The 12,590-nt window shown below is 42.3% G+C and overlaps 1 protein-coding gene across 5 annotated transcripts in view; it reads right to left on the bottom strand.

Annotated features, from left to right (window-relative positions):
• Slc7a1 (solute carrier family 7 member 1) overlaps nucleotides 1-12,590 on the bottom strand; it is a 71,747-nt gene that overhangs the window by 18,401 nt on the left and 40,756 nt on the right. For all 5 annotated transcript variants that reach the window (XM_070003038.1, XM_070003041.1, XM_070003042.1 and 2 more), the window contains 2 exons: nucleotides 5,528-5,914; nucleotides 2,081-2,239 (listed from right to left, as the gene is read on the bottom strand). In XM_070003038.1, coding sequence (XP_069859139.1) covers nucleotides 2,081-2,239; nucleotides 5,528-5,897 — 529 coding nt within the window. In that variant the 5' untranslated portion in view covers nucleotides 5,898-5,914. The remainder of the gene's footprint in view (nucleotides 1-2,080; nucleotides 2,240-5,527; nucleotides 5,915-12,590) is intronic.

Below are 12,590 nucleotides of genomic sequence, written 5' to 3'. Positions count from 1 at the left end.
ATACTCTAATACATGTTTTCTCTAGTGTCCTTCCCTCTCATGTTATGAAAATGAAAATCTCACTACAGTAGTTCAAACTTATTTTCTCATACATAACTTTGCCAGCTGGACCAGAAATACTGCCAGGACTGAGTTCGAGGGAGATTATTTTGATTAAATGTGTGTAAAGCAAGAAATGTTGTTTTTTAAACTTCTCTAAGATTCCCTAACCTCAAGAGATCAAGCTGCTTTCCAGCTTCATGTGCAGCTACACAATACTCCTCAGAAAAAAAAAATGCTTTCCTGTGGGTAAGATTTAGACAAAAGTCAGTAACAATGAGCAGCCATTATCAATAACAAGCAAGCAGTACCTGGAAGTTAAAGAGTCTAAAACCACAACTTATTGAAAGGGTGTTTTGGTGGCTGTTAGATGAAAAAAAAAATCACCTGTTTTTCTTTCTTTTTATGTGTGTGTGTGTGCCAGTACTGGGATTTGATCTCAAGGCCCAGGCACTATCTCTTTTTTTTGCTCAAGGCTGGCACTCTACAACTTGAGCTGCAGACCAGTAGCATTTTCTGGTTAATGGAAGGTAAGAATTTCATGGACTTTCTTGCCTGAGCTGGCAGTTCAGATCTTCAGATCTCCGCCTCCTAAGTAGCTGGAATTATAGGCATGAGCCCATCTATCCAAGATTTCTTTCAATGCTCGGGCACACCTTAGTGTCTGAGGCAGAGTTCATTCCTGCACTTTCCTGGCAGACAAGTGACCATTTCGTGTCTTTCCAAATGGCCACCCATTGATTCAAAAGGATTTTTTATTCGTGAGTTAAAGGTATAAAGTATCCTCAGTGCTAGCAGAATCTTACTCTGTGAAGAATACACATTTCAACAGCTATTGATTAGCCAGGTCAACCCTATGTGGACTATAAGAAGCCATTAGAGTAGAAACAAATAAATGAAGTTGTCTGTGCATTACAAAAACAGACAAAATAGGAAAGGGACTAAAGGACACAACAACAACAAAAAGCCCACAAAACCAAAGAACAGAAACATGAACTTGGACTGCATCTCAGTAGCATAGCACGAGCATGGCATGGGTAAGGCCATGGGTTCCATATTTAGCAGAGCCAAAAACAACACCCTCCCCCCCAAAAAAAAACTTAATAGGAACCTGTCATGCTTGAATTAGATCTCTTTCAAGATGTGGCCCTTGTTCAGCAGTTCTGGAAAGCAATATGGATGTTCCACAAAAGACTACACACATAGAGCTCCTCTATGACCCAGCAATCATACTTTTGGACATTTACCCAAATGATCACAAACAAGGTCATAGTAAAGCTGCCAGCACAACTATGTTTATTGCAACGTTATTCACCATAGCTAAGATATGGAACCAACCTAGATGCCCCCTCTGTATATATATACAATGGAATTCTATGCTTCCATCAGAAAGAACAACATTGCCCAATTTGTTAGGAAATGGAAAGACTTGGAAAGAATTACCCAGTCCCAAAGAAATCTAGGGCCCATGGTTTCCCGTATTTGCAATAATTAGTATACATATAAAATATTCTTATCAGATGAGCTGAAAAGCTCAAAAAACATGTACAAATGACCATATAAGATGATGCTAAGTGAAATGAACCCCAAGATATGAACAAGAGGTCTCTTTATTGTTATTGTTTCAAATGTACCATGAGATTTTATTTTTTTGTTGTTGTTTCCTTTGTATGTTCTTTCCCCTATGGCATATCCCCTGTTGTCACTGTACTTGATTTTGGTACCCTGCATCTTGTATATACATTTGTCTAATCTGGAGAGGGGAAAGGGAATAACAAAATGCTGAAACAAAGACACAAGATGACCCAGTGCAACAAGGATACCCCACAGGACAGTCTACTGGAAACAAACTTTACAACTTGGGGAGGCCAGTGGAGGAGTGAGGGAGGTAGGGGAGGGAAGGGACAACAACAAGGAAGGGAAGGGGTAACCATGATGGACAAGTAGTGTACTCATTGCCTTACTCATGTAACTAACCCCTCTGTACAGCATCTTAACAATAAAACAAGTCTAGATATAACAAAAAAAATGTGGCTCTTACCTGTTAAGAGAAGAATTATAATCACAGCAAATATGTCGGGGTTTTTAGCGAGCACGCCAGGAACATTGAGGGCCATGTGCTTTCTGGAGAACTCCCCAATGCTTTTACCTATGAGCTCATCAAAGGTCGCACTCCAGGCTCTTGCCACACTTGACGTACCTGCCACAAAACACATGGCAGCCAGTGAAGGGAAGTAGTTAATTTGGGTCCTCATCAGCGAGCTCTGCATGTATCTCATCCACACAGGGATCACAGTATAATCAGATCTTTCCACAGCAGTGAGACTGGAGTATGTGCTAAACAGAAAGGGAGGAGCTGGGGCTGGGACAGAGGTGAGTTTATGACTTGCCTCATTCCCTATACATGGACTGCATGGTGTCCTGTGTGTTTTGTGGACTGTGTGTGTGTGGGTATGTGTGTATGTGTGTGTGTCATACACCCTGGTTTACAAGGGTGAACCCCGATTGAAAGTTAAATTTTAATGACTTTTCCCCCAAACAGTGGTGTGAAAAGCAATGTGCACGCAGTAGATAAACTAGACTTTTGAGTTCTGAATTAGATCTTTTCTAGAAACATCAATATTGGTACGATCTTTTGCTGACAGCTCTGCGATGCTGACCAGGAAACATGAAAGACACTGCTTCAAAGCCTGGATGGGTGAAGGTTAGATGAATAAACCACATTTTTTTTTTTTGGGTCCGGTCATGGGGCCTGAACTCTGGGCCTGGGCCCTGTCCCTCAGCTCTTCAGCTCAAAGCTAGTGCTCTACCACTTGAGCCACAGTGCCACTTCCGGCTTTTTTCTTTTTGCTTATGTGGTGCTGAGGAATCGAACCCAGGGCCTCAGGCATGCAAGGCAAGCGCTTTAACCACTGAGCCACCTTCCCAGCCCAATAAACCACATTTTTTGCTTCTGGTGTTTTAATTCTTTTCCAGTTATTTGAGGCAGGATCAAACATGGCTGGACTCAAAACTCACGATCCTCCTGTCTCAGCCTTTCAAGTGCTGAGATTATAGGCATACCCCTAGCCTGGCTTGATATGTTCACCTTGAGTTCACTGGGATATAACCTATTATAAATGGAGAATACATACACACACACACACACACACACACACACACACACACACACACACACACACACACACACACACATTTAAAACAATGTAAGCATATATATCAAGATGGAAGTCTTACACAGTAATAGCTACTTTTATGAAACACTCCAATACTATTTATTCAACTGTACTTATTTGATTTCATTAGAGAACTAAGTATTAGCAACCACTTGAAAAACCCTTAGCAATCACTTAGGAAACCCTTGTTTCCTAAGCACAAACCCCAGGCAGCAGGCAGGGCTGATGGCACCCATGCCCCAAGTGCTGAAGCTGGCTTCCATCTCAGCTTTCAGCCTTTCTGCCACTTTGGACTTGAACTAGGCTTATATTACCCAACTCAGAATTGTGCTCTCCCACTGGTGAAACCCTACCTCTTCAATTCCATGGGGGACTCCTGTCCCTCAGCACCAAGGAACATAAGGAAGATAAATAAGGCCCACACTATCACCATCACCATCCACTGCTCTCTTTTTCTCTTTCTTTCAATTCTGAAGACACGTCGTTGTTTTCCAGTGGCTGTTTGTCAGGAAAAGTCACTAAAATTCTAATTTCTGCATACAGCATATTCCTTTCTTCTCAGAGGGACTTGACCATGACCATGAACTGAATTACCCACAGAATATTGGCAGAGTGATCAGCACAATGATTGAACTTCATTCCTGGAGCTCAAGTAGAATATTTCCCCAAAAACCCAAAGCTTTAGGCACATTTTATCCTAACAGCAATCTATGTGAATTCTCTCCATGAAGACCACAAATAAAAATAGTTTCTCTGTACCCTCCTCATTGAACTCTCAAAGTGGCCAGCTCACTGTAAGCAGGTTCCCAAGCTCCACCCTGCCTCTATGCCAGGAGTGCTTCAACCTTTCTTCCCAGCCTACGCCCCCCTTTCCATTTCTGAATCATTACTTTAAAAGAATTGGTGGGGGGACTGGAAAAACTCTTCCCCAGTAGCTAAGAAACAGAATAAATTTCCCTAATAGATTCATGGGTGTCACACAGGCAAATAGCACTCTGGCAAAGATAAAGCAGCCAACCTTCCATGCTCACTGTTTTGTTTTATACTTCCAGAGAGCGTAACAGTCTATTTAAAATAACTCCAGTCCCACTGGGAGACTTCCATGGGTGACTGCCATCTGTGGTTACAAGTTTTAACGTTGTGTTGGGGGGAAAAAGCCATTATGAATTTTATTTTAGAAGTTATTATAGAGTAAGCTCTATTGGTCTCAGCAGATGCTGCAGATCTTGAAAAGAAGCCCAAATACTAGACTGCCTACTGTCTGGGGAGGTAGCAGTGGTACCCTCAATGCAAAGATGAAGGACCCTGTCAGCAAGCTATCGATGGAACCGGGTATAAGGTTCTCTGAGAATGGACAGACTCATTGTATAAAATATACACTTAGAGTTGGAGATGTACTCAGAGGTAAAACATATTCACAAGGCTTTAGGTTCATTCTTTAACATCACAGCCTCCAATACATTTATATTCACTATTTAAATATTAGTCATGGCTATATCCCTAGTTAGTAAACACTTATGAACAGTGACTGTCACATTCTTTGATCATATCCTAATTTCCAGCAAAAATGCCTGGCATAGAGCATTAAAAAATGCTCTGTGTACTCAATAAATAATTCACGTGTTAATATAAATAGTAAATGTATGGATGAATCAATGAGTTGTCTGATTGGTTATTTTTACCTTGTGTGTGTGTGTGCGCATGCCAGTTCTGGGGCTTCAACTCAGGGCCTAGACACTATCCCTGAGCTTCTTTCACTCAAGTCTAGTGCTCTACCACTTTAGCTACAGCTCCATTTCTGTCTTTTTAGGGGGTACTTTCTTGCGGGGGCTAGCTTCAAACTGTAATCCTCAGATCTTACTCAGCCTCCTGAGTGTCTGGGATTATAGGCATGAGCCATGAATGCCTAGCTTATTTCTACTTCTTTGTGTCTTTCTGCATGTCTCAAAGTTTTCTGTTGGTGACATATTTTCTCTAGTAATCAGGAAAAACACTGAGAGGAACAAAATTATTTTCTAGAATTAGAATGAACCTATTACTTCTAGGTCTCTTTAGTAAACAGGAATGGACTCAAGGAGGCCTGGCTTTATTGGCTTGATCTCACAGGACACAGAGCAGAGGACTGAACCCACAGTCAGCTCAATCACTCATAAAAGTAAAAGACAATACACACAGGAGGCCTTCTGGGGAGACCCAGGCTCAGTCTTCCCAGGAAGGACATGGGTACGCTTGGTAGGATGTGTAGAAGTAGAAGTAGGAAAAGACACAAGGGGATGGCGGACATGGACCTTAGGGCTGAGCTTGGGACCTACCGATGACATAGGAGAGGATCAAGTTCCAGCCAGTGATGAAGGCCCAGAGCTCCCCCACGGTCACGTAGCTGTAGAGGTAGGCTGAGCCTGTCTTGGGGACTCGAGCGCCAAACTCGCCATAGCACAGGCCAGCCAGCACAGAGGCCAAGGCAGCAATCAGAAAGGAGAAGACAATGGCAGGGCCAGCATCCTCCCGGGCCACTGCACCAGCCAGGACATACACACCAGCGCCCAGTGTGCTGCCCACACCCAGGGCCACCAGGTCGAAGGTGTTCAGGCAGCGGGACAGCTGGCTCTCTTCCCGACTGCAGTCCACCACTTTCCGTCGCAGCATCTGGTGACCGAAGCCAAGCAGGACTTTGCACCCCATTGTGCTCTGTGTGTGTGCTGAAAAAGAAGGACAAGGGGTGCTTCATTGTGCCATGCTCTTCACCCACAAATCCTATCTTACCGCACTACTAAAACACCTAATGAAATCCTTTATAACCGTTTCTCGATACATAGCAGTTGTCAGAACCAGCGGTTGTAGAGCTCAACAACTCATCCAGAAATACATCCAGCTGCTTTACTCTGTGGTCTCTAAGCTTCCACACTTCAGTCCTTAGCCCAGAGCCTTCTGTAGACAAAAGTGCTCTAGCATAAGAAAACATACACAGGCCAATGATCGATACTGTCTCTACACTCTGCAATCACCTCCTACATAATTTATCAGGACATACTAGGCTATTTCCTGTACAGTATTGCATTAATAGAAAGCCATCAAAACTATATTGTGTGTGTGTATGTATGTGTGTGTGCACGCGCGCGCATGCACGTGTGTGCCAGGACTCATGCTTGAATTCCAGGCCTGGGTATTTCCCTTTAGCTTCAGTGCTCAAGACTGGAGCTCTACACTTGAGCCCAGCTTTATTTCTGGATTTTAGCTGGTATCTCAGGGATTTTTCTGCCTGAGCTGGCTTCAAACCTCAGTCCTGAGATCTCAACCTCCTAAAGAGCCACAGGAACCCAGCTTCAAAACAGTAACTTAATTACTACAACTCAGAGACCTTGAATAGTAATGACAATGCTTTTTATACCTTTACAAGATCCTCTAAGTGCGAGGAGTAAGTTGTTTCTACTTTTAAGTTAACACACAGAGTTGGAGCTGAAGTAGAAAAGTGTTGAACTATTAAGTGACAGACTCACTGTCACTTGGGCTTTAGGTCACAGAGAACAGAAGGGAACTGTGACCCAAAGGAAGCTTTTCCTTCTTTTATGATGCAGATATGGGGCTTGAATTCAGGGCCTGGGCTCTGTCCCTTAGCTTTTTTTAATCAAGGCTGGCACTGTACCACTTGAACCATAGCTCCATGTTTAGATTTTTGGTGGTTAAGGGAGATAAGAGAGTCCCATGGACTTTCCTGCTCTGGCTGGCTTCAAACCACAATCCTCAGATCTCAGCTTCCTGAGTAGCTAGGATTAAAGGTGTGAGCCACTTGCACAAGGCTCCAAGATCAGCTTTCAAAGAGCTCTTTTGTGACAATATCTTCAGGTCAACAGTACCAACATCTAAGTCAAACATGACAGCAGCCACCCTTGAGAATGTAGAGATTTATTTCCTTTCTACTCTTGGAGAGTAGTTCCATAGACTGATCTCTTTTTCCAGGGCACAGTATAGAGAGGTGAGCAGACCAACCACATAACAGATAATCATGACAAATTTGGCCTCGGCTAGGTAGTCAAAATCAACAGCTCAAGGTGCATCGACAGTGTGATAGACCATAAGGCACCTGACTTGTGTGGTCTTCCTCTATAAAACTCATGGCCTTAGCCTAATTACGAGGAAAGTATGACAAATTAGTTATGTGACTTTCTATAAAACACTTGATAAGCACCCCTCAAAACTATCAAAGAGAAGAATCTGTCATTAACAAAGCAACCCTAAAGAGGTATGATGAAGCCTAGTGCCAGTGGCTCAGGTCTGTCATTCCAGCCACTCAGGAGGTAGAGACCTGAGACTTGTCTCTAATCAATAAGCAGAAAGCTAGAAGTAGCAGCGTGGCTCAAGTGGTAAAGCACCAACTTTCAGGGAAAAAGCTAAATAAGGGATAGTATTTAGGACCTGCGTTCAATAGTCAATAATGGCACCAAAAAAAAAAAAAAAATATGTGATGACAGACAGATAGATGCAGTTTGAGACCCACAGTGGAAATCTGAGTAAGGTATGAATTTAGTGCAATGCAAACATTGGTTCATTACTTGTGTCTACTGCAGCACACCAATGTAAGAAACATAGCAACTCTATTTTTTTGTAGATATATAACTATTCTCGTGGAGCTTATTTAAACAACAGTGCAAAAATAAGCTATGGTCTTGACTTTCACATTTATTATAATGGATATATTGTTTTATTTTGCTTTTTGGTTGAGTGTGTCCAAGGATGGCTTGTGAGCTCACAATCCTCCTGCCTCAGCCTCCTGAGTAGATTACAGATTTGCCCCACCATACTCAACGATATCACTAATAGATATTTTATTGCCCTAACAGGCACAATTAAGTAAATGACAAACAAAATAGTGCTGATGGTGACCACAGATTGGGAGAGAAGTCCGGGCCTGCCCATACCTCTGTAGTACCCAGTCATGTCTTGGGCCCAAGCATGTCTCAGGCTGGCTCAAGCCATGAAAAAAAGTGGGTAATTCTTCCTGTATTTTCTTTGAATGCTCCAGGGAAGAGAAAAAAATCTCAAAACATGCCTGGGGAACCCCCTTTTTACACTGATAAGGAAAAGTGAGAAGGCCAAATGTTAAACAAGGTCATGGCACTCTGAAGGCAAAGGTGGCCAACTGCCCACCTGGGGTCTTAGCAGCCCTGCTTGTAGGAAGGAAATGATGTCCTGTGTGGAGGGGTGGGGCAAGGCAAGGAGGAAATGGAGGAAATGAGGCAAGAGTGTTATTTGTGAAATAGCAGTGGAGTGGGAAAAATCAGACACCAGAGCCTGAGGACCCCACAAAACAAGAACTAGCAGAAAATGAATCATTTCTCAGTGTCTTCCCCACTACATGACTGTTTCTTCGTGTGTGTGTGTGAAGGTGTGTGTGTGTGTGTGTGTGTGTACGCACGCGTGTGCTTGCGCACGCACACACAACAGTATTAAAGCTTAAATTCAGGGCCACTCACTCTTGCTTGGCTTTTTACTGAAAGGCTGGCATTCCATCAACTGAGCCATACCCTCCACTTCTGATTTTTTTTAACTAGTTAATTGGAGATAAGAATCGCACAAACGGGGGGGCAGGGAGGATTGGGTGAGGGGGGAGGATGGGAAGGGTTGGGAAGGGGAAACAAAGGAGGAGGCTACAGTGCTTGATAAGAAATGTACTCATTATCTTGCCCATGTAATTGTAACCCCTCTGTACAGTATTTTCACAATAAAAGAAAAAAAAAGAATCTCACCAACAGACTTCTCTGTTTGAGCTGGCTTTTAATCACGATCCTCAGATCTCAGTCTCCTGAGTAGCTAGGATTATAGGCATGAGCCACTGATACCTAGCTTACAGACAATTCTTTGCATATACTTTTTTTGTTTATGTAATAAAATGAAAATAGCTCAGGGTGTAGATCAGTAATAGAGCATGCTAGCATACTGGTATACTTGAGGTTCTGGCATTTTGATCCTCAGAATTGAAGAAAAAAAGAATAAACAAAAAAAGCCACAGATGAGTTAAGGTGACACTTGGCTTTTGGAATTAGGTGACCTAGCTTTCTGATTTAGGTCCTGTGATTTATGAATTATGTGACTCCAGACAATACAACCTGCTGTCTTAAACTCTACCTTCTTGGTATCAGGAGTACTAGGTGGAGGGAGTGGGAGAGAAGAGTACTGGCTGACTTCTGTTACTTCATTTAATCCATGGAAGATTAGAGGAAGTAGTCTAAATATATGTGCAGTGCAAGTCTGAGGTATGGATCAAGTGATAAGAGCACCAGCCTTGGGCAAAAAAAACTAAGAAACAGTATGCAGGCCCTAAATACACACACACATCACACTCTCTTTCTCTCTCTCTCTCTCTCTCACACACACACACACACACATCACACACACTCTCTCTCTCTCTCTCTCTCTCTCTCACACACACACACACACACACACACACACACACACACACACACACACACACACACACACACACACAATCAACTAAATCAATCAATCAATAAACAGAGAAGGACAGCAGGGACTCCAGATACATGGTCCCTGCTGTGGAGCAGAGAAGTTAGATTAGATGAAGAAAGTACACAAAGAGCTCTCCATGAACTTCCACTCAATGACAGCCATTCTCTGACCCAAGCTTGGAAACTACATCTAGGTCTTGTAGACAAAATCAATATAACTGTCATTTTTGGACCTTCATATCTATTTCAAGAAACAGAAACTTACTCCTGGGCCATCAAACTGTTAAATATTGAGCTAATAAAGTCTCCTTTGATAGGGAGCCCCGTAAGTTGTTGATGGGCAGTGTTTTTCCATTTCTTGAATGTAAGGGCACCTCATGAGTGAGGGTCTTAGAAATACTATCTAATACCTCTTAGGGTTTGAGAAGACAAAATAAGAAGACTTTTTTTGTTTTGGTTTTGGTTTTGTGATTTTTTGTTTTTTTTTTTTAAATTTTTGGTGCCATACTGGAGTTTGAACTCAGGGCCTGGGTGTTGTCCCTTAACTTTTGCACTCAAAGCTGGTGCTCTACTACTTGAACAACACTTCCACTTTTTTTGGTTAATTGGAAATAAGAATCTCATGGACTTTCTTGCCCAGGCTGGCCAGGAACCTTGAGCCTCAGACCTTAGCCTCTTGAGTACTTACAATTACAGGCAAGAGCCAACACTGCACAGCTGACAAGCAGAAATTTTCATCTGGCCCTGGCCCTGGAAGGGACAGATGTGTCTGTCCTTCAGTCGTGGTCATTAAAAGCTTGCTCCCTGGTGATATAGATGCTACGCTGGCTGTTATCCCCTCTACCTACCAACTTCTTTCTATACCACTTCTTCCCAACCATTCATGCTAACTTCCATGACCTGATGTAATCAAAGGGTACTGGAGGCAGGATGGTGGGATCTCAGTAGCTTTTACCCTTCATTGGCCTCAGGCCCTAGGACAAGTTAACTGGGAAAGCTCTACAGAAAACATTTGATCTGTGCTAATGACTGGTACTTGTACTTTTAAAAGTCCCCATGTGATCCTAAAGCATAGTCAGTGTGAAGAAGCACTGAGCTCCATCCATGCAGGATCTCCTCATTTCTAGAACACAAGTTATTGCCTACCTAATGAGGTGGCGTGAAAATTAAATGAAATAAAATTATATAAGTGATCTCTTGTTTGGCTGGCACCTGAAATGTCACCTATTATTTATTCATAATATTTTCTGGCTTAAACAAGAACATATCTCACTGTAAATAACATGACACAGGAAAAAAAAAAAAAACACAAACAAGCACCTGTAACTTGAAAACTAATCTCAGATAATGTGTGAGGGTCTTGCTCCCACAGACCCACCACACCTGAATTCATTGAGATGCTGTCATGTGCTTGTTTGCTCTGTGACATTACAATTGAGTATGAATGTGTAGTATCTCAGCCAGAGTTACACAGCTCTACCTTGGCTCCTTTTAATTGGTCCAACATCATTTACTTTGTCCTATGGGGAATTTTCTTTCTGGACATCATTCACACACTTCTGGAGCTATATATTCTGGAGGCTTTCTGCTCCTTAGGTTATATTTTCTGTTTTTTGAGGCTTGATATGCATATAGCCCTGGCTGGGATAAAACTGACAAACCTCCAGCCGCAGCCTCCCTAGTGCTGGAATTAATAGTTCGGTATAATCATATTCACCTCTGTGTGTGTGTGTGTGTGTGTGTGTGTGTGTGTGTGTGTGTGTGTGTGTGTACGCGCGTGCGTGCGTGTGTTTTCTTTTTGTTTTCATTGTTTATCTGTCATTGGGAGTCTAGGGGGAGGCACAGAAAGGAGGAACAAAGGGTGAAAAAAATGTATGTCTGTTTTTTATGGCTACATCATTATTATTAGTGGTGCCAGTCCTAGGCTTGAACTTAGAGCCTAGGTTCTGACCCTGAGCTTTTTCACTCAAGGCTAGTGCTCTACTGTTTGGGTCACAGCTTCACTTCTGGCTTTTTGGTGCTTAGTTGAAGATCAGAGGTGTGAGCCAGAGGTGTGCCCAGCTAATGGTTACATTATTTCATTATATCTTTTACTGTATTAATACATTTTTTTCTACTGCTGGAAATTCTTCTACCCTTTTGTCCCAACTTAGTGACATATAGAGTGATTTCAAATTAGATTTTGTTCAACATTTGTGAGTCTATTCCCCACTATTTCCCTAATTACATTTTACTCTGTTATTACCTTTTTAAAACATTGTGCATGTCATTTGCTTTTCTAAAATTATTTTTACATAGTTGCACAAAGGAGTTTCAATTCAACCTGTCAATTTATAAGTACAATGCACCTTGATCAATGACACCCCTTTAATTAGTATCTCTCATACATTGTATGTGGATTGGATATAGGCGAATGGCTTCCCCTGTGATATAATACCCAGTTGCTAGGATTTATTCTCCTATACGGTGCCTCCCCCTGCACAAAGGCAGTGCTTCTCAGTATTTGTGCTTTGTTTTATTCTCTCCATGGCACTCACTAATGCCTTGTAACACTTAAATTCCCCAGAGAGCTTCAGTGATTCCTGCTGGATCAATTCTGTGGTTTTTACTTTCATTGTTGCTGGAATTTTTTGGTGCCAGTAGTGGGGCTTGAACTCAATGCCTGAGCACTGTCTGAGGTTTTATGTTCAAGGCTAGTGTTCTGTCACTTGAGCCACAGCTCCATTTCTGGCTTTTTTGAGTAGTTAATTGGATATAAGAGCCTTATAGACTTTCCTGCCTGGGCTGCCTTGGAACTATGATCCTTAGATCTCAGCCTCCTAACTAGTTAGGATTGCAACAGGCATGAGCCACTGGTACTCAGCTCCACTGAATCTGTTTTACTTCTGTTTTTAATATGGTAATAACTAGA

The sequence above is a fragment of the Dipodomys merriami genome, unplaced genomic scaffold (genome assembly GCF_024711535.1).
Source record: "Dipodomys merriami isolate MVZ:Mamm:240054 unplaced genomic scaffold, mDipMer1.0.p SCAF_6, whole genome shotgun sequence".
In the NCBI taxonomy this organism is placed as follows: Eukaryota; Metazoa; Chordata; class Mammalia; order Rodentia; family Heteromyidae; genus Dipodomys; species Dipodomys merriami.
Note: the sequence above shows the minus strand (reverse complement) of the source record. Positions and strands in the feature narration are given on the sequence as shown.